The sequence below is a fragment of the Athene noctua genome, chromosome 1 (genome assembly GCF_965140245.1).
Source record: "Athene noctua chromosome 1, bAthNoc1.hap1.1, whole genome shotgun sequence".
In the NCBI taxonomy this organism is placed as follows: Eukaryota; Metazoa; Chordata; class Aves; order Strigiformes; family Strigidae; genus Athene; species Athene noctua.
The window spans coordinates 92,855,297-92,883,104 of record NC_134037.1 but is presented as its reverse complement, the minus strand read 5'-3'; the positions used below and the strand labels follow the sequence as shown (position 1 = coordinate 92,883,104).

Genomic DNA, 27,808 nt, shown 5'->3' with positions numbered 1-27,808 from the left:
GTTTGTTGTATTTACTTTGTTGTGACAACTATTGTTGCAGGAAATTAAGAAAAGCCACATCACCAACACTTCACAGGAACTGGGCCACAGAACCGTATATACAAGTGCCCAGACCCTGACACCTCAGAGAACATGATGCAAAGAGACCAGTTTCAAAACTCTCATGGAAGTCAGCATAACAGGTTCACTACAGCGGGCATTAATGTTCTGGACTATCATCACAAGATAACACAGATTTTCTAAACTGTACAATATAACATGTTCCAAAAAAAAAATATTTCAATGTGTCTGTACTAGATTAGTAGTCTGATGCCAGAAAGTAATAGGGGTTCCCACCTCTGCCAAACCCTTTGATAATGCAGAGATCATAGGAGAAGAAATTTGTCAGACGATAAATTCTTCAAATTTCTTCAAGGAGAAGAAATTTGTCAGAGAAGTGTACACAGGTACACAGTTCACCATAGACTAAGAAGTATATTTTAAAGTAAGTCGTCTTGGGAGTAATGATGAGTTAAGATCAACAAATTTTACGATTTATTTTTGGAGGACATATCCAAATTCAAGCTATCTTCTCTCAGTTACCTACTAGTTACACATTTTTCATGTTAAGATAATGAGTCCAAGAGGTCTTTAATAAGAACACAGAAATTAGACCAACACTAATCTTATTAAATAAACCTATTGTAATACTTCTTGCTTTTATCTCACAGTTAATTTCCCACATTTAATGTATTTTACCTTGGTTTAAGGAAATTACAGGTATTCGGTTTGCGTTATAAAGGAAGATATCAGCGCCACTATCTTTACTTCCAGAGGAGCTGGAATTCAGGCTTAATGTGAGCCACAACTGTAAAAGGGATTCAAGCTGAAAAAAAGGAAAAAAAAAAACCAAAACACTATCAGACAAAACTCAAGTGTTTTTCCAGAACTCCAGAGCATAAAATGTTATCTTATCAAAAGGCTCATCTACATTTTCAGCTGCTACTGTTTCTCACTCCCCCCCCCCCCCCCTTTTACTGGATTTGAAGACTGTCATACATAGTAACATTCAAGGCAAACTCAGCATAACTAGTGAATGCTTCTACATTTCTGTAACTGATTTCTTCTAAATGCAATTATGTTTCTCTTAAGCAGTTTCTTCAAACATGTTAAAAGATCCAGCTTTACACACTGCTCATAAATATCTGTATCAAACTTACACTTGTAACAGTGGTTTGCATGTGAGCTTTTAGAATGTCTCAATATAGTCAAGTGATGTTTACCAGTCAACCAAAATTATTCAAAAGGCCAATTTAATTATTGGGAAACCTCCTTTACTATCAGAGAGACACTGATGCTTACTCTGCATAAATCCTGTGAGGAAAATAACTATTTAGATATTCTGAGGAAGCATCAAGGTACTTTACACCACAAACTGTATTTGGGATGAGATATTTAAAGAACAGCTGAGGGCGTCAGTCACACAATTAAAATATAAACAGGCAGGAAAGCACCTGATCACTCATATATAGAACACATGGCATTCTTTTGTATGTATCAAGAGTGTTGCTAAACCAATTACTTCAAAAAGTACACTTTTAATGTTAACATTTAGGATCACCGGATAATTCAGGTTGGAATTATTCAAGCATAATTGGATTGGATAACGAACTCTGGACATTATCCAATCCAATTTTCTGTGCAAAGAAAGGCCAAAGAAGATGTCAGACTGGGTTGCTCGGGGGTTTATTCAGCTGGGTTTTGAAAACCTCTACAGATGGATACCGCACATCTAGTAACGCTCTTCCTAACAATTTCTAACAACTATCTTTCAGTGAATCTATGAACTTGTTTTTAAATATGAAAACATATACCAACTTTTTCACTGTAACAAGAAGTGTCCTATTTGATAAAAGCTTTCAGCAGCTTGTCTATTACATTATTGGTACTGTTGTCCATGACAGCTTCATAAGCAATAAAGCACATAACAGGTTATTTGCATCCCAAGTCGTATAGAAAAACAACTTTCAAATTTAGAGATAAATACTGTCAAACCATCTCAAAGTTAGTAATTTTATACCTGAACATGGTGGACTTGTAACATGGAAAAGAGTTTGTTGAAGCAGGTGCTCAGCATAGGTATAGATGACAACTGTACAATCAACTGGGCATTTTGGTTAGCAGCATGTAATCCTCTTAGCAATGAATCATCTGTTCCACTAGGAGACTGGGTTACTAAAAACAAAACAGAAAGTACAATCCCTTCATGAATTGTTTTGTAAGAGTTGCTAAATGTAACATCATATTTATTTTCTTGCATTTTATACTTAAGGGAAAGGCACTGATAAGAACACCTTCAATGTAGTGTTCAGCTGAGTTAGACTACTGACTATCATAGGCATACTTGAATATCTATCTCCATCTTCACAAAAACAGTTTGGAAAGTGAGCCCACATAAATACTTTTTCACAGTTCTTGCTAAACAGACATTATAGAAGTGTCCTGATAACATAATGGTAAGACAAACAATTGGAACATCTCTTTCATGCATTATGGTAAAACTATTGCAGTCAATAAAAAAAATTCCAGAGAATAAAGGCTGAGAAAATCACTAAACCTACTCCATCATCAGATATTCAACTAGTCACTTGCATGCATATTAAGATACATGGAGAGCTACAAAGAAGCACATCTTAACAAGATGAGCAGTGCAACTCACTGAAAATGTGTTCAAAAAGTAAATCATCATCATGAGTGCTTTTATAACAAAGTTTACTGAACAACTGAGTTCAAAATTGTATTCAAATCTTTTCACTTTCATCACTGAAAAGGTGAAACTGAAGTGCAAAGCAGCTTTCAAACAGGTGAAATTTCACAATGAATGCAAGAATGAAGCTCACAAACCCAGAAAATTTAATGTTTACTTGCACCTAGATCAGAAAACAATTCCTCTACTGTAGTATAATTCACTATAAGAGAAATAATGCATATTTGACCACTTTCACAAAATGTCTTAAATATATGTATACACATAATTCAAAAATCCGAATAAAGAAATATCTCTAAATCTCGCCCTAACAAGAATTCAGGTGAAATATAACTTTTTCTAAATTGCTATGTGACTGCAGAAAAAATTAGTACAAATTTCAAAGCATCATGGTCATTATGTGAAGAGAATGATTTGACAAGATGTAGTTACATGTAGGAGATGTATTTGTTAATGCTTGTAGAATGGAATCAGCCTCCAGGGTGGACATCATTTTCAGCATCAGCTCAGCCTGCTGTTCAAGTCCAACTTCTAGACGTGCATCTAAAGCTACATAAGGCAACAGACAGGGTAAAACTGAATTATATCAAATATAATTAGTTACTCTAACTTCCTGTACAAGCAATACAGGTATACATTAAACTGAAAAAATCTCACTATCACTAACAGGAAGATTCACTTTTATATACAACAGGAGCAGAATGTAGAAAGTTATACTCTGAACTGAACGTAAAATTCTTAGAGACGTGAAATATATAATTAATAAAATACTAAATTTCTGTGAAACACACACATATTTCTTTTAATTGTCACTTTAATGTCACACATGATTAAATGTTTAAGCCTGCTTTTCCTAAGATAATAGCTCTCAAACAAGAACCATAAGCTGTTTTTCCTGTGTGACGGGGGAAAGATCTATCACCCCAGTTCAGCAGTACTCCTCCAACCAAGTCTGCCATGTCATTCCTTAAGGTAGAGCCCACTATCCAAAATCAAACAACTAGAAAAGAGCTTCCAAATTTTCCTGAGAAAACAGGAATTATTTACAACTGCCTATAAGTGCTTGTTCAAAAATGTTAGAAAATAAGACTTTCTGCTGTTAGGTTGTTTTAAATACAAACTTCACATAATATTCAGTTACCACAGAAACTGTGGCATATAGAAAATTTAATTCTTTCCACTTAATGCACATAATGATTTGCAACATAATTTGATATATAAATTGCTAAATTCAGTTATCACAGAAAGAAGACCCTGAACAGAAATTTAGTTCACTGCTTACCTTGAGAGACCGATACGCTCACAGTTTGTGATCCATTTTTCTCTGTAGTTACCGGTGGTTTTGCAACTGGAATCCCAACGCCTCCGATGTAAGGATTGTAATTGTAGGTGCCATAATCGGCACCCCAATAATCATACCAGGTGCTGCTTATAGGCTTAAAAAAAAAAAGAAAACAAGGAAAAAAACAAACAGCAACTCTTTAGACTGCCCAAGTACAATAATAAAATTTGTAATGACTAAAAACATTGAAGTTACAAATAGTTAAAACGAGAAGATTGGATCCAATAGCTTTAGAAAATTTTGTTACAATTTTTATTGCAGTATAAGCTACTGAATCCTTCGCGATTGTCAAAATCCAGCAATGTAGTTAGCTGTCTCAAAGATTCAAGAAGCCAATTTGAAACTGTTATAATCAGCTATTATTCACAAATTTGTACCGTATTGTAAATTTGGAAGTGGAGTATCACACAGGTATTTTGAGAAGTTATTTATCAAGACAGAATGCTATATTATTAACTGTACTATTAAAGTACCTTGAAGCCTCAGTGAGGCTCAGGGATTATTTGTGCTGGGGTCTGCAAAAGAAAGAATTGAATAATCTCTACTCAGGTGTCATAATTTAAGACACTAAAAAAACATATGGATCACAAGAAAAAAAAAAAGTAATGTAAGACTATATGAAAGCAATCTGTATATGCCTGTCTTTTTTATGGCAAGATCCAGTATTAGCTGTCATTTTACATATGCATAAGCAAATCTTAAGAAGGATAAAGAATGAAGTGTTTTTCTGATTGTTTTTTTAGAGGACATCCAATCAGGTAATAAGGTCATGAAGATACTTGTGGATGAAGTGGACTATAGAGTACTGCCACATGAAATGATAGCAGAATAAAGAAAACAGAAGACATCAGCAAAAATGAAGCAGTAAGTGGAATTTTTGGTAAGGTGAGATTTAAATAAAAAAATCTTTACATGACAGGTAATCAGTGGAATGAGGGAATATAGAAAACAAAGGGAAAAAAAGAAAATTTAGTGTTGTCTGAGCAATTGGTGAGAAAGATAATTGAGGTTAATTCAAATGAGTGTCAACATTTAAGTCAATAGTGAGAGGAATGGGAAAACTCCAAATGAGAGCACCATCCTTATGAACAGAGAAAAGACACTCAGCATTTTATTATGAATAGTTTTGTTTCTTTACAACAAACATATTTTTCTTTTTTAATATACCTTGACAATATACTATTACATATAAATGTAATTTTACTACCTCTGATATGTTTAGCTTCCATTTTAAGTATGAAAGCATTTCATAATTTTCTTGTTCCACAGTGAAGTAAGTTTTGAAGTTAATTACTTCTCTTCATAGTCTGAAGCTGGTCTGAGCACTAGTTATTGCTGACTTTTTAAAAAAACATAATACTAGCAGTATTAACTCTTAAGATCAATCACAGAAGCAAACGGCACTCTATTCCTAATAAAAAAGGACAAGACTTGATGTTCTTTTTTCTTTTATATTACGCTTTTGTTGTCTTCAATGTGCTAAACTATAGTAAACTCAGAACCTCTTGTTTACGCAGATATCTTTGTGTAAAAGCAAAATATTTTGTGGTCAACTAAGATACGAATACATCTGAGATTTGAACACAATCTTTACATTCTTTCCTGTCATTTCACATTAAATGTTTATAAAACTAAAAGTAGGTCTAAGACATAAAATACCACTAATGAAGAAGTGTAAGAGAAGGATTTTACTATTTCACACATAAAGGTTATCCTGAAACCTCAGGTGTGTCATACCTTGAAGACTTTAGCTGCAAGGGGATCTTTCTCCAAATCAATATCCAAAGGATCAATATCAACTTCCATTAGGTCTTGCAGTAATTCAAGGTCAATGTCCTTATCTTTTTCCAAAGACGAAAGAGGTGGAGCACCTTTGAATGATTAAAAGAGTATTAACACTACCAAGTACAAATTATAAAACATGGATATAATGTACGCTTAATGGATAATTTTAACGCTTTTAATATTACAGCTCTTAGTAAAAAAAAGTTGATGAATGCAGTCAAGTTGCCTTTTTAAAATAATTGGCAAAATAATAATTTTTTTACTGATCAGATGTAAAACTAAGTTGAAGAATTGCTTGTATTCTGCCTGTATTTTCAGAAATGAATGATCCTATCACCAAAACTCTTTTGCTGATATTTTAACAGGTGAACAACAGCAAAGGTTTTTTTACTTTTTTCAGTACACATATGTATGTCAAGATAATGGAATAATTTACCTGTGATGTCATGTGTCAAAGGCTCATCTATTGTTTCCACTAACTGCACGGTGGCCTGCTGGAGAGAGTCATCAGAATCCCCAGCCGAAGCTCCAGCATCTTCTCCCAAAGCACTTTCTTCCATAGCTTCAGCTGCTATAGGTGCCAACAACTCTCCTATGTATTAGATTAAGCAGACAACTCCATTTCAAGATTTATTGCAGTTACAAATTCACATGCCAGCATGTAGGCCAACTGTCTGTTTTTCTTAATCTAACTCTAAATTCTCAAACGGCTACTTCTTCAAGGGGAGGAGTTCTGAATAATTTTCAAATAACAAGGGTCATATAAATATTAACTTTTCAATGAAAAGTCACTAATTCAGGATTGACTGTAATTGCAATTTTAAATTTCATTTTTAAGGCACTAATCTCAATTTTATGATTTTTTTTTTGAACTATCTTAGTAGTGTCATCAAATTCTAGCACAATAATAAAAACCAAAACAAATATTAAAGGAAGAAAGTTTCAAGTGTAACATACATTCTGAAAAATATGAACTTAAACCAAACCTGCTAGAATATCCTGCAGCATACAAGTCAGAGAATACTGAGCCCACGCTCCTCCCCAAGAGATGTCTCCTCTGTTAAAGTCAGTTCCAACGAGAAGCAGCAATAATCTTTCCAATTGAGTCTCATTTACAATTTCACATAAATGAATTGTTGGTCTTGTAGCATTTGCAATTCTAGCAAGAACCTATGAAAACCAAAGAAATATATGTCTATTCATATTTAACACTATGAATATATTTAATAGCTTTAATATTATGATTATTAGATTTTGCTTACAAGAAAACCAGGTATTTTTACTAGCTTAAATTTTAGAATTTTACAAGTGTAATTATATGAGAATTCATTTTTAAAGTTACTTTTCCTACACAATTTTGAAGCCACCATATCATAAGTTACACAATAGGTGACAAGTCAGAACAACTATCTCACCAGAAATTGATAAATTTTAATGCTGCAACTAATTTTTACCAACTAATCAGCAAACGAGCTGTAACAGAAAGCTAATTTACTGTGGTTTCCATTGCAACTGCAGTTATTCTTCATATTCTGTTTACCTTACAAACAAATAGAAGTAAATCTGCATGACAAGTAAAGTCCATGGACAAGAGAAAGAGTGCCAGCTTCTGCACTACAGAAATACAACGTTCATGTGCCAATGTAAATGGAAGTGGTTCAATTTCTGGAGTTTCCTTTGTTGCCGATACTTCTGTGTCTAAAGTAGAACGAGGCCATTCTGCAGTCCGACGTAAGCGTATTAAGTCCTTGAAGTGCTGCAGAAATGTATTTGAAACAACAGTTACATTTTAAAACTAAACTCTAAATCTTGTCCCAGGGAAAATCTGAGGCAGCAGTAAAACTTAATAGAAAGAAAGTCTATGAATATATGAAAATCTGGAATGGAATTAAGGCTTTATCAGCAGAAATTTCTTTTGGCAGCATGTTATCTCAGGTGACAGTCTCATAACCAAATTAACCAGTTCTGCACAAGTGCCAATTAAGTCTTTATGTTTACCATAAAACATACTAAAAATATGTATTTTAGAAGTCTCTTTCATATTTCTACATCTGCATATAAAGCTATGGTTACCATGAAGCAAACTGCATATAAAAATAGCTAATATGGACATTTACCCTTAGAAAAATGCTGACTTCTCAGTTCTTCGCATTACATAAATCATCAGTAATTTCTAACTTAATACTTCCAGGGTACAAAATGTCCATTAGCCACCATAAATTGAACTAGTCTGATACTTGACAAGGGCCCTAAACTACAACCTTTTTGACTGAGGGTCTAAAAATTCAGTGGAGGAAAGAAGGTGCTTTTATTAATCTTCCCATCCACCAAGGGCACACATTTAGCAGCTCAGCTCATTGTATCAGCCACACAAGCAGTCTAAGATAACATCTCTTATAATCTCACTTTAGCAGCTACTAAAGTAGACCAGATAATGAACCATTTACTATTACAAAGGTTTCAGCTTTCTCCTAAATGCAATAAATGTTTTCAGTTAATCACAGCTTGTCATAACTGAAAGCGATTAGTAGGTGAAGTAGTAAAAACAGCATGAAATGCCTCTATCAAGTGTACAGAAATACCATAACTAGGTGTTAGGATACTGCAAGGGGAAAACTCTTCAGTTCAACATGGTTTTTTGATGCAACATGGCTGCTATAAAGTGAAACAAATAGCTGAACAGCATATTTCAGACAGTGACTTATTTGAAGATGTCTCAAGGGGGCCACCAGTGGAGTAGCCCCCTGATATAACCTGCTGAAATAAAGCAGAAGATAGTACAGGAAAGAACAGCTCATGACAAGCAGAGTTAGTGAAAACTTAGGGCTTTATTTTTATGCTGGTGTTTAAATTTTGTTTGTCTCTCTTTTTCATAATTACTGGAAGTTGTTGTAAGATTTCCCTTTAAATTGCCTGTAAGGTCCAACATTCTACAATCTCTTTCCCCAGGCCTACTTTCAGTCATCCTAACAGACATTAGTATTTCTGGAACTAGAAAGTAAATATTTAAAGAGACAGTGAAGTAGCTATAAAGATTTACACTTTTTTTTTTTTTTCTTTTGTGCTCCCCACAAAGTCCATGTTGCCATCTCTGGAAATCCCTGAATTTTAGCACCTCATCTCATAATCAAAACAATTCTTTAACTACCACATCCACTCTCAGTATCTGGGGCTTACTGCAAGATGCAACAACTTACATAAGTACTTCTAGGAAGCTAAGAAGCTACTGAAGAAGCTCAGAAAACATTCTCGAAAGTCGTATTTCTTAAGTTTGGGGAGTCATTCCTTGGCATGATTATTTTCTGATTACTCAACCAGGAGAGCATCCAGAAGAGTATCATGCATAGACATTTGACATATAAAATACTATTTTACATTTCTATTGGTATATATTATCCAAAGTTCAAAGATTTGACCAGCATTCATTCCTAAAGCTACAAGATTATTAGTTATTTTGGACATGACTACCTAAAAATACCCTTTAGAAGCATAAACTATTTTTCACAGTGCAAGAGATTTCCAGACGGCTGCTCCTTTCAGCATCAGAATATACTTGATAGCAGCCATGATGAAACAACTTTTTAAAATCAGGTCAATATAGAACAAAGATGACTTTGCAGGAACAGGTCTTTTCACACAAAGGACAAGAAGTCAGTTACAGTTTCAGAACATCATACCTTTGAAGTAGCCTGCTTTAGTTTTGCCTGTTCTACTAAAAGTTTGTATGATGATCCTTTGTTGCTTTGTATTTTCTCTTTTTCCATCTGTTCCACCAAAGCCTTCTGTTTTGCTTTTAATAAGTTAAGTTGCTAAAAGAAAATGTTAATAGGAAAAAATGAAAATTTAAGCAATAAGATGTTAAAAGGATCAGTATGTTCATATGATAGTAATCTTCAGTTCAAATTGTAACTCGAGCTTTTAAAATAGTTTATATACAGTTTTAACTGAGGCACCGTAAGGGGGCTACTAGCAGACCCAGAACAGATGAAGTTTCAGAAGAATCAGTATTTTTAAAGGAGCTCAAGACACATGCCCAGGGTCATAAAACCTGCATGGCTGCATTTAGAAATGAAAATTTTGTGTCTTGTAAGTCACAGCTTAGGTGCTTGCATTCAGGTGTACCCAGATTTATCTAGAAAGTAAATTATATTTATTGTCCAATACAGGCTACAGTGTTCAACAGTACACTTCAACACTTGTTCTTCCAGCAGACCCCTGCCCCATGGTTTGAGGTGAATGTCAAAAGAAGTTAGGCAGCCTTTAGCTACAGAACCAGACCTAGGCAAAAGCAAGGCTGAATGAGTCCCAAGGCCTGTTCATTCAAGAAATGAGATATACTATAAATTACATATACTTCTGTGAAAATAGCCACTACCGTGCTAGAAGTCACCTGTTTATGATGCACAAGCTGTTTTCTGATCTTTCGGGAATACAGTCTATCTAGGCTACTGTTGCCTTTAGTAGATCTGCTCAGACTCTGAGTGTGAAGGCTATTATTTATAAAACTCCACTGGTTTCCTAAAAGAAACAGGAAAAAAAAAAAAAAAAAGGAGTTATTAATCCATCTTATTAAACCTCACTTAACTCCATTTAAAAGCATTTATGTTGCCACAATGGTTAGCATCTCCATACACTAAACACTAAAGCAACAAACAAAATCTAACTCTTAGTGTTATGCAGCTATCATCACTAATGGCAATATTTTGGTGTAATTTTAAAATGCAGTGGCACCATCTTGTTTTCATTGTTTTTAAAACACATAAGGAGGTAAGCAAGACCATCCCAACTAAAAATACCCAAACAGTTTCCGTAACAAAAAAGCTTTACAGTTGTCATTTAAAAAAAAAAATGTTTAAGGAAGACCATAGCTAATCCACTCAAATAATAATAAATAGACAAAACCCACATTTTAAAATACCAGATACAAATACGATGGGAAATACAAAGCAGTTATGAAGTCATACTGTTGCCCTTTCTCTCAATCCAGTCTCAACACAGGTACTCTCAGTTGCCAGGTCCTGGAGTCACAGGATAATATACAGACATTTTGCAAACTAAAATCAATCCTGAACTTTTCACTTTCAAAAAAATGAAAGAGGTTATATTTCTAAGGAGAAGTGGATGCAAAGAAGCAGACAACAATGCAAATAAAATGATCACAACAGCTGTTTCCAAAATCTCATTTTTCAAGTGAATTGAAAATGTATTTTAAGTATTTGAACTGCTCCCAAACCAATACTCATAGAAGGAAGTTTTGACAATAAGTGTTACCTACCTGTCAAAAATCGTTCCCTCTCTTTTCCATTGAGAGGTTTCTTGGCTGTGGCTGCTTCGTCTTCAACAGTAGCTACATAATCCAATAGTCTGGATACCAGCATTACAACCCAACTGATCATGGGAATGTCTAAAACTCCTTCAAAATAAATAGATTTGAGTGCCTTAATAATGTTTTGAAGCCATAACAAACTAGTTTTGAAGAAATCATAAAAAGCATTAGATGGCACACATTTCACTAGGTCAAAGATTCCGTTCCTTTATTTTTGTAAACGAGGGTAAGAGTCTGAGCACTCATAAATGAGGGAAGAAACAAAACATTAGGTATAGAACTCAGGTGCAAGAGAAAATGTTGCAGTTCTCTTAGTCTGATGAAGTCAGAAGTCAAAAGCTTCATCTCTACTGTTAAATCTAAAAATTAAACAGCATTTAAAAAAAAAAAGTCATCATATGTCTAAATTTCCTAAATACCATATGCAGAATGATAGCTGCTTGCACGAAAGCACATAAATTAGATGACTGAAATTCCATAGTGTGAAATTCTTCCATCAACCAGGGCTTCAAGAGAGTTATTTTTACTCCTTTGTTAGTGCATTTCCATGTAGTCATTTGAGTAAGATGCAGGAAAGTCAAGACTGAGTTCTGACTAGATGAACCAACCATGCTGGCAGTACTAATGACTGGCTATTGCCTATTTCAGTCTCACACACTGAATGAAGTATTTTTATACAGGCAGGAGGGAAAAAACCCCTATCTTACACATCATGCAAGAAAAATATTTGTGTGCATAAGCAAATCTAAATTAACAGTTCTGAAGTGAACTCATGAGTGCTCAACAAAGACCAGAAACCTACAATTAATGACCACTTAATGGCAGTCATTATGCAAATCACATACTTTTACATAACACCAACACAGCAAAGTCATTAGTACTAGAGGTTACCCACACATTGTCATATCTGCACACTGTGCTGAGCCACATTTAACTACACTTTTCATGCACTGACCTCAAAAAAGCTTTAATTAATTCAAACTATTATTAATTCCAGATCAAACAAGAAAACTAAGGCACAGAAACAACTCCACAATCACATATAGCTGCTGGCAGACTTAGCAATAGGATGCAGGCCCTGACTGTTAACTCCAGTTCCCTGTCCACAGTGTCAGAAAGCAGTTCACCCCAAGCTGGTGGAGGAACAGGAGGCCTCCCCATAACAGGGCCTGAACAGGAACTGCAGACTAAACGGCAATAGAAATGAGTAGCACTGGTGGCCACCACACACCTTTTTGGTTGGCAAAATAAAAAGAAAGGAGCCTGCTGCAGAATGAAGTCTACACATTTTCATAGTTCTGTTTAAACAAGTGCATTTTTTTCCTTTTGTATTTAAAAAAAAATAAACCCCAAAATTTTCAGCTTCTCTCCCTCCCTCCAAGTGTCTTTTGCTTACTTCTTTTTTCCCCCTCTGCCTCAAAGTTTACAGCTTCTCTCTACCTACAACACTCACCTCTTGCTGATTGTCCTTTGTTTTCTTTTTCCCCAGTAAGTTTTCACCCCTTTGACCCTTAGTTATGCATGATAGCTCTCAAATAGGAATTTCTTCTGCTGTACCTGATGCTTCCACCACACAGAATAATGCCCTAGTACTCACCTGTACTGTCCAGGAGGAAGGAAGCTGGAAGACCAGCAAATAAAGCTCTGAAGTATCAGTTACTTCTGCTTCCTAAAGTCCTCCGTGAGGACAACTAGTAAGGCAAGAGCTATGAAAGGAATTGGCAGCTGTGGGGAGAGTGCAAACAGAGGTAGAGGAGATGTAAGCTTGGGTTTGCCTCAAACTAGTTAGAGACTACAGCAGGATATGGCCAAGATAGAGAAAGTACACGGTAGACCAATGGGAAGCAATAGGACAGCTTCTGACACCAGCTGTAGGCTTGTTTACATCAGGAGACAAGGTAAAAAGTAAGAACAGAGTCTCAGCTGGCATTTACCAACTCCACAATGCTAAGAATTTTAAACAATGTACCTTCTACAATGCTCTGCTACATGTACATAACAAAGGAAGCAGCCTAAAGTTTGATGCTTTCAAAAGCAAGTGCTCTCTTCAAACTCAGGGTAGCTAAGAAAACACTCAAAGAAAATCAAGTTTCAAGAACGTAATTTCAGCAATTTTTCTTAGGGCAAAAAAAGAAGATTCTTTGTGATTACAAAATCCCCAAATAGTTTGCAGGAACCATGCAGATACACCTAACAAACTTGTCTTCATAACCACGTTTCACCTCCAGAGCTTGAAACTTAGAAAGGATCTCATGAGCAAAAAGGGGCACTTCTTTCCAAAACGCTACATTCAAAAGTCATTAACTAGAGCATCTAGAACTGTCTACACATTGGATGTTCCCCCCCTTTGTTAAACTTTAGAGCTTCCTAGCTGAATTAAAAGCAACCAAATAGATTTTGCTGAGGTTTAAACAAGGGGTTTTGGGGGGGTGGGGGAGGGGAACCTCTTTTAGCACCTAAAGAAGTTTCAGCACATTTTAAAAGACAACTGTTTTGGAAATATAGTAAACAAGCAAAATACACCAAAAATTGTGAGCTAGTCTGTTTTCTAGCTTATAATGTATATGAAAATATAGTTTCCCAAATTAGAGGGCTACCTTCAGTTCTTCTGTGCACAGGTAAATGAGGTTGCAGTGGTGACAGCAGGTTATCCAGGAGATTAAGTAAACTTTCTAGAACACCACTGTTGCTAAGCGATCTTTGGCCAATGCAAGAAAGCAACATGAAGACCCTAAAAATAAAATATACATGTTTAAGATTTTATTTCTTTTTCAGATCCCGTAATATTCTGAAACACCCCTTATAGAACAATACTCCCCAAGGCTTTCATCTGAGACACAAGCAGATTGCTACAGAAAGGGGTACTGTGGCTCAGCAAGTGAACTGGATTTCACATTCTATTGTAAGAATAGTGCAGTATTTTAGGGTGAACATTTTCTTTCACCCTCAAGAGGTCAGCAGAGCATTCAACTTCATACATCTGAAACGAGATCTCATCCAGTTTATTTCCTATTACATATGATATACTGAATAGCAGGGATAGAGAATTAAATCCGTGTATTCTTATATCCTTGAATTAATTCCTATTAAAAAATATAAAAATATAAATGTTGCTGTCCAAAGAAGGCAGCTAGACACAGAACAGCAAATATGTTTGATTAAAATAAAATGCTAATATTTAGAATATCAAAGACCTTAATCAATAATCTGAAATAATCAACACACCTAACATTCAGTGCTCAGCTCTACGTCTGTTTGCTTGTATCTCAGAGAAATCTTTTGTATTAAACGCTAATAGTGCGTTTTCCAGTCTCAATCCTACTTCAAAATGCATTAGAAGAGCAGCTCTATGATGAGGGTGCATTTAAACCTGATAAAGGAGAAGGCAACTTTTGACACTGGGGAGCAATCCTGCTAGGTATGCGAAGATCTCCAAGAAAGGAAAAATAGCAACTTCTTGTGGTACGAGCACCAAATAGGTACAATAAATAACTGCATTCAGCCATTTATCATTTGCAGTGCTTTTTGGGGACTATTTCTTACATCAATGGAATAGATGGATAAGTATCCCTCAGCCACAGTTTGTCAATTCCAATATTAAGTTATGAACAATAGAATGATTTAAGTGATTCACAAGTAATGTATCAATATAGACTTATACCTTACCTGTCTTGTGGGAATATGAGAAGTTGCTCTGAATTGTATAATTCCTGCAGTACATTTGAGAGAAACTGACCCCACCATCTTTCTCCTCCACAGAGCTGAACCAGCAGAAGGCCAGTATGCAATCGTATCTTTGGGGTTCCACTGATACACAGGTGTTTAAATAATTCTTCACAAGCTTGAGCATGAAAAGTACTTTGCAGAACCACAGGAACAGAGTGCCCTTTTAAGAAAAGGGAACAAGCAACTATGTTTAAGGAGACAATGGCTTGAAAACATAGGAGAAAAAGGTTTGCAGGAAGTTTTTAAAACTATTATGATTAGACAAATTCACACAGGGGAGAAGGAGGCGGGAACACATGGGGACACAGTAATTTGCAGGTGACCCCTAACAACCAGGCCATTGGGTCAAAACCAAATCCATTCCATGTCCGTGCAAATACCCCCATGGAATCTACACAAGGCAAAAACCAAACCACCATTAGAACAAACTGGCACAGAAAATGACAAAACAGACACACCTACCAGTAGAACAATGTTCTGCTTTTTTTCTTTTTTTTCCTTTTGAAAAAGCCACCACTGCTACTTGGGTTTTTCAATTTTGATTCCCCAAGAACTTTCAGCGGCAAATTTAGGAAATAAAAATCCTTACTGGATATTGAAAATCATGAACTGAGTAGAGATACGGATTTTATGACTCCCCCCCGCCCCTCCCCGCCCCCCCCCAGCAATTTCTGCTTCCCCTCTCCACTTCAAACTGCCTAATCCATTCCCAGTGTTGTGCAGAGTTCCATGTTCACAGATCCTTCCACAAGCTCATTCTACGTATGATAGCAATGTAAGTATTCTGCCTGGGCAGTCTTTTGTTACTTCAGCAAACAGCTGAATTGGCCCACAGAAGGATCAGATGACTATCTGAACAAAGGAACATGCAGCCAGGACTATGGAAAAGGACCCTGACTCCCTCTCCTATCCTTTTCGGGAGCAGCAAGTGGTTAGGTCAGCTTGGTGCCACTAATGAAACTTTACACTGTATGTTACTAGTTACTGAAATCATAGTAAAACATATCTGAACATAGTTTAAAAGATTTATAGTGGGAAAGTACAGACCAAGAAATAGAAACACTTGCAAATTGTTTCTACTAACATCCAAAAATATCAAACCCTCAAAAAATACTAACCATTGGAAGAATGAAGCAAACTAAGCAAAGTATCCAGTAAGTATCTAATGATGGTGCGTAACTGTTCTGTGGATGACATCTGAATCAACTCTTTTGGATCAGATTGTTCCTTCAATGTTTTCCTGCTTGCACCTAAAGCTACTTTGAGCCTCTGAACAGCATGGTGAGCCAAGTTGAGTTGAAGCTGTAGCTGAATGCAGTCCTGGTAAGCAGAAAATACCCTGCTATCTTCTTCTACTGCCTTGTCTGGCTTTCGTAAAAAGTACTGCGCATTGTTAGCACTATTGAGTGGTGGCAGGTCAATACTCTGCAGAAGGATTTCTAACCGATGACAGGCCAAATTGTACCTAAAGGAAAACATTCCAACACACAATTCAACAGACGTTAGCAAATGGCAATACACTTGACAGTCACCCTGCCAGAAGATGACTTCTGGTCCCTTCTGAATGCACTGTTAAAACAGATATCACAAAAAAAAACAAAACCAGTGCAATCTTTGTTACTGCTATAAAGCTATTTCCTGTAACAACTCTACAACAAAGGCAGACTTTTCTCTGGTCTGAAGAATATCAAGGGAAGAAAAAAAAAATCTAGAACATTATGATATCCCAGTGTTTTAAGTTCAAATAACTAGTAAGTACACATATTTTTTTCTTCTAACCTGCATTGTATGTCTTCTTGCAATGCAATCATCATTGCCAAGTGTTGGTCAATTTCTGGCTGATTGGCAGCTTCACCTTCTCCTCTGAGGGGATCGTGCATTAGTTTCAGCTCATTTTCAAAGGGCAAGATATACGTATGGCCATAATAAAATCCCAATGGGATTTTTGCTCTGGCATTTGTGCTACCGTATCGACCAATAACAGTGATCTGAAAGAGAATGCAACTATACTGTAACACAACTGTATCAAAACAGGCAAAATAAACAACAAATCAAAAAATCATAAAAAACCTGATGGCCAACTAAAGTTTGGTCTGAAGTGAACTTAAGAGAAAGTTCACATACTAACAAAGATCAAGAGTTCAAAAGATAAGAGTATGCAGCCTATCTCCTTTTACCTTCATAAACCTGCAAACTGGGGGTGGCAATAAGTCATGTAAAATAAGTGAATGTGTGCTAATATCAGTGGCCACTACTAGTCGCCTTCCATCTACTTCTTCTCCTAAAGTCCAGATATCAATCGACAAAGAAGCCAAATCTCCACAAGTGGGAATCAATACATCCGTCAGCAATATCGGTCTTCCAAAATCTAAGGTCACGAATCTTCTTGCTCCTAGGGGAAAAAACACAGGATTGCCTAAAATACCAGTGCATGCTAACCAGAAAAGAGATGTTACTTCTCAAAAAATAAAGACATTGTGTATTTATTGTTCAAAAGATGTATATTTGAGGTTAAAAATAGCTGCACAGTCTCAGAATCTCTCACTACAACTTCACCCTTTGAAAAGAAAATTCTGGTTTCAACTTAAACTGTTATGCTTTTTACGAATTATTTCAGAACAGGTGCTCTGTCCAAAGACTCAACATATTTCCTCAGCCCCCAGGATTTTTCACCTTGATAAGCATCACTGAATGCTGGGCCTTAAACTTCCAGATACAACAGAAATGCAAACTGAAAAATATCTGTTCTTTGGAATGCCAAGTGAGACTGCAGCTAAGCAATTGTCTTACAACCCTGCAAAAGACTTCTTATCAGAAAATGTGTCAACATTATTATTGGGAACTCTGGTTTTACCTGAATGCATTCGCTCTATAATAATTGACTGATGAGGTGGAGGCTGAAGAAAATGTGAAGCGTGAGATATTGCAAGAGCAAGACCAGATCCAAGTGGATTCTGAGGAGTGGGAAAACATCAGTAAAATGAAGTCATTAATATCCACGCATTTATTATAAGCTGTTCTTTACAAAAGACTGTGAGAAAACCTCTTGTGATTTAAAGATGTACAATTTTGATGACACCTCACAAGTAGTTAGATTTGAGCATGAGCCATCAAAATATATTAACTACTAAATTCAAAGGTTTAATAACTCCTTATACAGTTAAGCTAGCTCCAATTAAAAGAAATCATTTGAGGTACTATAACTCTGTCTTTTGTTAAGTCTTCCTTTTCATGGTCTAAATTTAGTGATACAGTTTTCACAGCTCATCCAAATAAACAGGTATTTGCTAGCACTCAAGTACAAATTAAATCCTGATGAGGCTTACAGCATCTTGTTTCTACAAGAAAAGCAAACAAAAATAATTACCGTTCTAGACTTGCTTGTATTTTTGTTATGTGCTGCAAGGTTAACTGTTGGGGGATCAATGACTGAACCAGGGAAAAGCTGAGCAAGCTCTGCATTAATAACAGCAGATACTGCCTCATTAGGTGGAGTCAAAGGCGGAGTCATGAATAGAGGAGTTGTTTTTGGTGTGGGTGGAATGACATCTGAAGGATGGATGAAGAACCCTGGGGCTGCTACTGGATTAGAAGGCACAGAGTTGTGAACAGGACCAACTGCTGCTGCTGCTGCTGCCGCCGCTGCTGTTGTCTGATGCAGTTTTGCTTCCAACTTAGCTTTCTGTGGGGAAAATGAAAGCAGTGTATGTAGCAGATAATACTGCTTGTGAACACAGCAGTAGTATTGAACTAGAAGTTCAGCCTTCATTATAAAACTGGATTTAGTAAGTCCAAGCTACCTACAACGTAGGCATATTAGATGTCCAACAACATGAAAAATGAAACTATTCGATTTGACCTCACTTGCTGATAAGAATGAGTAATTAATTGGAGTAATCAAAAAATTATAGAAAACCCTACTACTAAAGAACAAAGTAGAGTCAATACAGTCAAGCTTTATACTGACAATGGCTTTATGACTGGTACTTCCCTGTGTTGCCAATTGCGCTTTTCATTTCAGCGGGCTTTTTCAATTTCACACTGGTAAGTATTAAGACTTAGTTTTGATTACAGACTCCCAACCCACCCTCAAAATACACAAAAACCAAGTCTGAAAGACCAAAGCTGCATGGGAGACACTCTCAGTACTTTGCTTAATATGAGTGATCCTCAGTGCAGAGCTGTTTCTTCCTCAAATACACTATGGAGAAAAAAGGAAAAAAAAAAAAAAAAAAAAAAAAAGCAACTAGCTCTGCAACTACTTTCTCAGCTTTTGAAGTTTAGAGACAGCATTAAAAAATAGCCAAATAGCCTCCAACCTGTTGCTGAAGCTTCAAAAGCTGCTGCTGTTTCTCTTGCAGCACCTGGAGCTGTTGCTCGGCTGAGGCCATTGCATGAGAGAGAGACTGCAAAGCTACCTGGGCTGCTGAACTCAGTGCTGTCGAGGCTTCCCCAACCGTTCCAGAAGAGAGGCCACCAACTGCTGGGGTAACCCCAAAGGTACTCACTGGCATGAAACAAACAAACAAAAAAACAAACCAAACAAAAACGTGTATGTAGAAAAGAAGTTATAAACCACACTTCTAATTTCATTCCTTACTAATGTTAAGAGCAATGTAAAAACAAATTTCCTTTTACCCAGTTCTTCCTACAAAGTAATATCACCTCCAATTACAATGTATATTGTTTATAGACTACGTACACTCATCATACATGCAACATTTTTATTACAGGAGAGCCACCTAATGTCCTGGAATTCTTTCGCCACTTAAGGCTGCGAAGTAAAGATGCAAGCTTGTATGATATACTCTCCAACAGAAACAAGGATTCAAATTAGTAAATTTGGAACCCAGTTTGTTTGCTAAGCTCTAAGGAGTTTAACTTTGCATATAGTAACTATTGAAAAAAAACCCAACACGTTTCAAGGCTTACAAAACTACAGGCGATCTGTTTGTCAAACAGTGCTTATTATGTCCAATTAAAAATATCATTTTGTGGAGCTATGCTAAATAGAAAAAAAATGAAAAATTGTATATACCAGTAAACGTACTTGCATCGTCCCTTTCTATTCTAGTTCCATCACTTGTTGAAACACAGGTAAAGTGCAGAGGTTCAACTTCCAGAAGTCCAGTCAGGGAAGTAAAACTACCTTCAGCAGCTGCACAGTTACTTATTTTCCCATTTCCTGAAAGAGAAATAAATATCTGCACAATCAGCTAGTGTTTTCTTGATGTTAACATTTCAAGTCAAGAAGAGTCAAAAGGGACAACGAAATATAATCCACATAGTTTATTACTTCATCTTAACACTATCACATTCACAATATAAATGGAAGTGTATTTTAAAATGGATAACGCTGCCAAATCTGAACAGAGTATTTTAATAAGTCAAACTATCACGTGTGACAGCAGAAGCATAGTGTAACCTTCTTAAATCCAGAAATAATTTATATGTGGATGATCCAGTCTTTCTACACTGTGAGAGAATTAGCCTGCAAAAATACTTTGGTGTTACTGGAAATGAATATAAAGTAACAGACGGACTAAGATCATACACCAAGTTAGTATAGAAACTAGTCTATTATTCAATATACTAACAAATTCACAGTGCTGTATGGAGGGAGGGATAGGAAGGAGATGGACAAGAGCATACAAAAAAAAAAAGAAAAGGAGTCAGTATGACTGATGAATATGCTTGCTATGAAAAGAATTTCCTGACAGGTAAAAATTGTCTCATTCTTAGGACATACCATGACCTAAACATTCACTTATAAACTAACCTGAGATGATAGAGACAAATATGCTTTTAAGATATTTTAATGCCTCTGAAACAGAACCCTCACTAAATCTGTAATATTTAAGCAGAAGAGTACCATATGGTAGCTTTCCAACTTCAGAAAAAACCCATTTAGGTTTCTCTGCATATGAGATGGTTGCTAGTCTAAATGGGTAATAACGTATCTCAAGGAAGCTGCTCAAAAGAAGTGACAGATGCTTGCTTCCTAGATGACTCTGACCCAGGAATGATAGCAGCCTTTCTGTTTAATCTCTAGCCTTTTCTTAGATCTTCTACAGGATAAGAAAAGAACAGATTCCAGAAAGAAGCTTTTTTCCTGCCCTAAGGGCTACAGGAAATGTAAGAGATCTCACAAAGCAAGAGAGTATCTTGATATTCGTTATGTACAGCTATAAAACTGATGGAAAGCATAAAAACAGATCTTCACTAAAAGAAAACGGTATAATAGAGAAAATTACAAATTCTTCCACAATAAATTACTATTAAACTTACATACCTGATAGAACATCAGACAAATCAATTTCATCTGACTGTACTCCAATGCTGCTGTTGTACACATTTTTACAAGAAGAGCCACTTATTTCCAAATCAAACAGAACTGGATCAAAAGGTGAACTGTATAATCCATATCTGCAAATAGAATAAGACAAAAAGCACAGCACTGTTCAAACAATAAGAACTTGTATAAAATTATTTACAGAAAAAGGCCAAGTATTTAATAATCAGGATTTATTATATTCCAAACTATTCTTTTCATTCAATTGACAGACCTCAAAAGTTACCCTTTACTTATATTTCATTAAAGTAATTTATTAGGTGACCTTTTCAAACAGCTTATGATGCTAAATAAGTAACTCTTTGCTACTAAACAGTTTTGAAGATGTAATATTGTCCTGAAAACATGACACAATCACACTCAGACATGGAAACTAGAACTACAAGTCTTAGACAATTAGCTGCAGCAATATGCATGCCTGCACATGGTAAATCAGACATTTATCTCAAGTCATTAAAACACAGTGCTGTTTTCCAAAACAGAAGAAATTCTACCTCAGCTTCTTCTTCCAGCTGAAGTAAGAAGAAAAAAAGGAAATGCTACTAGGGATAAAAACCAGCATTTCCTAGCAATTTAAATATCTCAACATAAGAAAATCTCATTACACCTACTCTGGCAGTACAGCAGTGGAAAAAATAATACACAATTACTCAGGTCCCAAATCAATTAGGGTTTTATAAGCCAAGAAAAAGGAAAATCCAAAGTAATAACTCCATCAGTGGGGTTCTTTTGGTGTACCGATACCTATTACCAGCAACAGACAAGGAGTTAAAAATGGAAATCAGGCCAAATTATTAAGCAGAAATAGAAAGAAAGAACGTATCCGTGTAGGTACAAAAGTAAGAAGCACGTGACACTTCACACTTTGACTGGCAAGAGCCAAAACAAATATGAAATATTTCCATGAACACACCAACAGTGACAGGAAGTTGCACCAAAACTCTTCCTCCAAGCAGCTTCTCTGTTCCTTAGCAGATGAGAAAAGCTCCCAATAGGTAATGCTGAGAAGGCTGGAGTGTTTAAATGTCTTTTTTGATCAGTCACAAAAGGATAAACATTTACATGAATACTACAACAGCCACAAGGTAGAACAGGTTCCAGACTTCTCTGAATGTTAAAATGCTTCCACATTGGCTGGGCTCAATGCTTTTTGTCACACAATACCAAGACTAACCAGTCAGAAGATGACTTTATAGGAAAGGACAATAATTGCTATTGATCTAAAATAAAAAAAAAAAAAAAAAAAAAAAAAGAGAGAGGAAAGAGAATCTGAGAATTACAGATCAACCCATTTAACATACACTCCCCAACCAAGTTACTTACAAGCACCTACCTGGTAGCAAATTTAAGATGACAACTTTATACTAAGAACACGTATTAGATGAATCAAGGTTGCTCTCTACAAGCCTGTACTACATACGAACAGTGCATACTGCACATCTAGCAAGACTGACATGTTTGCTGTGTGGCCTTTTTTTCATAAGCAAAGCAAGACAACATGCTACTGTAAAGTGGTTACTAGAACACACAAAAATGCTCAAAATTCAGCAGGGTACCTTTCACAGTCTGTTTTAGACCTCAGATTTACAAATCAATAAATTAGGTCAGCTCAACATTAACACTGATTACTTGCATGATTTAAGTGAAGACTTTATTAAGCATGTGATAAAACCTAAAAAGGGGTTATAAGAGCTTTGTAGAATAGTATCAGAATTTGAATGTATTGCAGATACTTAAAAATATTCTGTCCATCCCAGATTTATTTCAATAAGCATAATGCCTTTTACACTGATCCTTCAGCAGGAACAATCATGTTCACAGTTTAAACCTGCATTAGCAACACTTTTCAGAAAGGGATACAGAAGTTATATCAACAAAAAGCAAAGAATGAATCCACAATGTCACATAGAACACCCATCATGCTATTCATCTACCCAATAATGAATATAAACTATGTGAAATATCTCTTCTGCTTCAGTCAGAAATCTCAACTGGAATAATATTTGCAATTTTGTATACCACAATTCAAGGAAGATAAGGACCAAAGAAAACAGCTCAAGGAAATGCTTTAAGAATTACTACAGATCTGGAGAATACAATCAAGATTAATAAATCCTCTAGACATTCAGAATTTGTTAAGAATGAAATAATCTGCTCTTTATCACAAAGGTGGACGGGACACAATCTTTAAAAGGCTTTAGTTGCAGCAGTAGAGATTTCAGATTAGATGTGGGCAGAAGATAACAGTTCAAGTGCTAATGATAAGAATAATTAAGCTATGCAATAACTTGCAACACTTAGAATAATTAAATTCCATCACTACTTTAATCAGGTGCTTTCAAGAACAGGCTGAATAAATTTGTCATATTTCCTAGAGACAAACTAACCTGCTTTGTTGTAGGACAGCCTAAAATACTCTCTGAAATTCCTTTCTTGTTGTTCACTGAACTGCAAGTCATGTAACATACCCATCTAGCCTCATCCTTGCAAGTTTTACTTGCTTTATTGCAGCACATGATAGTAAAATGAACACTACTCTGTGTGAAGACAACATGAATGTGCAGATCCTTTAAGCAGACATCTGCTTTTATTTGATTACCAAATGTTACGCTTTTGTACCCGGGAACAATGACAAAGAAGAAAAAAACAGTACTAGAAAACTCTGCAACACAAATGCACACCAATATGATAAAAATACAACTCAGGGAGAGGGAAGGGAAAAGGAGTAAAGCAATGGCTGCCTAATAATGTTTCTTTTTAAGTGAAAAAAAATTAATGTTAATCTTCTACATTTTAAAAAAATCAAACAAGAAATGACAGTACTCTTTTGATCTGTAGACATATAAAGGAAAGACCAGTAAATTTTGTCTGAATTAGTAAACTAAGTTAAGAAATAGTCAGCCCTTGCTAGAGTGAGCTACAGTTATCAGATGTGGGATTAGACACGTGTCTGCTGCTATTCTTATCCTAATTATGGGGATACTGAGTTAAGAGAAAGCAAATTTAGTTCCAAGAAAAATATCAGTAAAACACCATCTAGAAACATTCAGAAAATCTAACTTTGAAGGGTTCCAAGAACAGGGCTCACTTCAAAAAGCTTCCCTTGAGATTAAAGTCACCTGTGTTGGCCACTAAGTGATCTGAAATGGCACATGTGCCAAACTCAGAAGTCGGCAACTGGAAAGGAAAGACACTTTTATTTCAGATACGCTGTTTAAAGGAGGTACTTGGAAACAATTTGTATGAAGAAACAAGTCAATTTCTACAGAAAGGCGCCATTCTCACGTCAAGTGGAATTTTCACGTTTTTCTCCTCCATTTGGTTTCTAAATAAAATTCAGCAAGAAAACACAAAACCTTTTATTTTCCAGTTCACTTTGTGTATTTTTCAAAATTCTCCATTATCCAGTCACCATTTTTATTGCTGAGATAAGTCTTCTAGTCAACTGCAAGGATTACAGATGGTGAAATAACAACACAGAAGATGAATGTAGTAAACAGCATGGTAAGGATCCACGTATAACACCTGAGAACAAGTTTTTATCAAGTACTTTGGGATTATAGTCCTTTTAAAAACAGCTAACCAAACAAAAAAAACTTCATCTCCCCCTCCAAACTTAGCTTACTAAATTTTCCATTTGATCCAAAGATTCTGAACTATCCTCTACCAAACCTCTTCTGCCTTGATTTTGCCTGATTTGGAGGAAAACTCTTGTCTACAAATCACAGCTGAAAGAGCTGTTTAACAGTAGCATGTTCCCATCATCATAATATGGCTTTGGAAACTGCTACAGAACTGAAGCACTAGAGATTTCCTTCAGATAACATGTAAATCCAAAGTTAAATGGCCAATCAGTTCAATATTTAGAAGATGCAACATCAGAATCTGAAATTACATTGATATATAATTTATAAGAAGAACCTGCATTCCCAGTAGATTACTCCAGGTCTCTACACTTGGAATCTGGCCTTCAGTAGCAATATGTTAAATGTATGGTCAGTTTACAGAGAGACTACAATTTTGTGTAGCAATATGCAGAACCCGAACTATTCTGTATATCTGATTCCCTCTCATACTCAAAATACGACTTACACTAAAAATGATAAATACTACTGAAGGACTGCACAGACTTCAAACATTACATACACATTCACTGATTTAAAGTGCACTGTAAACTGCAAGATAGCTATTAAATTCACCTTTAACTTTGTATGTGAAAAGTATTTTCCAGAACTGTATCAAATTAAGACTTGCTCAAACAAATGGCAAAATGCATTTTTTTTAAACAGCTAAACTTTTTCAGAACACCAGAGGATGGCATTAGATCGTCTGTATGCTTGTTTTTACTAAGTTTACAACAACCACATTTCTAAGTACCTTGTTTGAAGTAATGCCTCCATAGGTGTTAGGCGATCCTGCAGCTGTCGGGACACAGCAGTTAGCAATGATGCACAAGCTGTACTACATCCTGCCAAATCTTCATCCTTTACGTAATTCAGCAATACGAAATACCAATACACAGATCCTGAATTAAAAAAATAATTAATTTCAGGTGAAACATGATGTGAATTTTCCACTCAGAAAGCATACTTTGAAGCACAATCAATGGAAGTGATAAATCTAATGGTTACTGAGTACAGCCTAGAAAGTGTTCTCCCCATTCCCTTTTTTTGAGAGACTTCAGTTTTGAATCATTCTGTAATCATTCGTGTCCACAAGTACTTCAAATTCTCTTATCAACTAATTCATAATTGAAGAAAAAGAAAAAAAGGTTCCCAAGAGACAGCTTTTCACATACTACTTGCATTGCTTCTGCCCACTGCTTCTACTAAGCACAACAATCAAAATGCTCTTGATACACTAAGGTGCTAGGAGATGGTTCCAATCCCTTCAGAGTCAAGGCTTACTCTAGATTCAGCTCTTTATTCTCTAGTTTTGGCTGCTGTCTCCTTAATTTGCTAGAGGTACTGTTTCCTTACAGTTCTGTAAGGACAGTGCAGTGGTTCCATACAAAAACACAAACCTCAGCTTCCTCCTCCTCCCCCTGCTATGCATTCCATACCCTCAACAGCAGCATGTTAAATGTTTCCACCTGGGTGCTAGCACAAGGATTTTGGACTGCAAATTAATTTACCTGAAAGACCCCTTGGTCATGTCAAGCTAAAAGCAATTCAAGAATGCCATACTGTGAAAAACACAAAGGAGGTCTTGCAACCCCAAATATGAGTGCTAAAGTCATCTTCCCATTCTATCTGGTACTCAAAAGGCTTCAACAAGGGCCAATATACCATTATTCTGCAATGTAGATGAGGAAGGAATTTAATTTAGTTTAAAATTTCCTTTTGATGCAGAAGTAACAGAAGTGGATTGCTAGTTGGACATCATTTGGATATTCAGGCTCCCTGGAACAAATCTCCTAACTTTCAGAAGTAACAGATAATCCTGACTCTTACTTATGTCAACAGAATCTGTGATTGCTGAACACCTTTGAGAATTATTGCAAAGCTTACTCAAGCTCTCTAAAAATATCAGTGCCTTAGCACTCTGTTTTAAGCAAGCTAATTTGCTTAAAATTCCATCATCTACAAATACATGCTTCATACTTAGATACCACCTGACCAGACCACTCCAAGAAGCAGTTTGTACTAACTGAACAATTACCTAACTCTTGCTATAGTCCAACAAAATGTGCCAAATAACAAACGTACTGTGTATTTTATGACAACAACTACTGTATACATACCACCAGTTGCAGCAGCAGGCAAAAGAGGCATATTGTCAAGTAAAGCTTTTAGAAGAACTGATCCAAACCCCTGCTGACTTGGGTCACATCTGCCATTGCTACAAAGACAGACACAGACACTTAAACACTGAATGAAGTTAAGAATGAAATATGAAATCTCCACCAGAAGACGAAGCTGAAAGACTGATGTTCTGTGCAGTCAATACCCTAACACATTTTTCCTCAACATACAATCTTCCAGATCTTGTTGCTTTATAAATTCAATGTTAAATAATAACACATGCACAATTTGGACTGCATGCAGAAACCTCCAATATATATAAAATATAAATATATAAAAATGCGTATAATTAACACTGACCTGATGCACAGTGCAAGAAAACGTGCACATTTGTGAGCTATGCTCCGCCCAGCTTCAAAGAAGCAAACACGTATAATGTCAGAGACACATTTACGTGTTTTCGAAAGCAAGCTGTCATTTCCTTCTTTTGAGCTGTAAAAACAAGTTGCATACTTTAGAGAATCAAATAAAACTTTTTTTTTTTTTTTAACAGAACTGATACTAAGAAACAACCATGATAATTTAAACACAATTTCTCTCTTACCTGCCAGGTCCATTTGAATACACTCCAGCCAGCCAACAAAGCGTGTCTAGTACAAGACTCTGAGCATGTTCTGTAGTCAGACCATCATCTGTCTTCTTGCAAAGAGTGGTGAGCAGCTTCTCATGGAACTCTGAAAACTGTAACATGGCACACCGTTGAACTCTAGGGAGGAGGAGAAGGAAA

General features: G+C 36.0%; 1 protein-coding gene across 2 annotated transcripts in view; it reads right to left on the bottom strand.

The window, feature by feature from the left end:
- BIRC6 (baculoviral IAP repeat containing 6) overlaps positions 1–27,808 on the bottom strand; it is a 187,403-nt gene that overhangs the window by 103,299 nt on the left and 56,296 nt on the right. The window contains exons 18-42 of one of the 2 annotated variants that reach the window (XM_074896935.1): positions 27,626–27,787; positions 27,382–27,513; positions 27,021–27,118; positions 25,655–25,802; positions 21,218–21,351; positions 19,964–20,110; positions 19,245–19,432; positions 18,293–18,607; positions 17,780–17,879; positions 17,103–17,317; positions 16,705–16,913; positions 16,044–16,390; positions 14,866–15,085; positions 13,797–13,930; positions 11,149–11,286; positions 10,264–10,391; positions 9,551–9,682; positions 7,414–7,629; positions 6,860–7,043; positions 6,310–6,465; positions 5,826–5,959; positions 4,029–4,182; positions 3,179–3,295; positions 2,060–2,214; positions 739–865 (exon numbers count right to left, since the gene is read on the bottom strand). In XM_074896935.1, coding sequence (XP_074753036.1) covers positions 739–865; positions 2,060–2,214; positions 3,179–3,295; positions 4,029–4,182; positions 5,826–5,959; positions 6,310–6,465; positions 6,860–7,043; positions 7,414–7,629; positions 9,551–9,682; positions 10,264–10,391; positions 11,149–11,286; positions 13,797–13,930; positions 14,866–15,085; positions 16,044–16,390; positions 16,705–16,913; positions 17,103–17,317; positions 17,780–17,879; positions 18,293–18,607; positions 19,245–19,432; positions 19,964–20,110; positions 21,218–21,351; positions 25,655–25,802; positions 27,021–27,118; positions 27,382–27,513; positions 27,626–27,787 — 4,190 coding nt within the window. The remainder of the gene's footprint in view (positions 1–738; positions 866–2,059; positions 2,215–3,178; positions 3,296–4,028; positions 4,183–5,825; positions 5,960–6,309; positions 6,466–6,859; positions 7,044–7,413; positions 7,630–9,550; positions 9,683–10,263; positions 10,392–11,148; positions 11,287–13,796; positions 13,931–14,865; positions 15,086–16,043; positions 16,391–16,704; positions 16,914–17,102; positions 17,318–17,779; positions 17,880–18,292; positions 18,608–19,244; positions 19,433–19,963; positions 20,111–21,217; positions 21,352–25,654; positions 25,803–27,020; positions 27,119–27,381; positions 27,514–27,625; positions 27,788–27,808) is intronic. The other variant, XM_074896936.1, reaches the window with a different exon arrangement.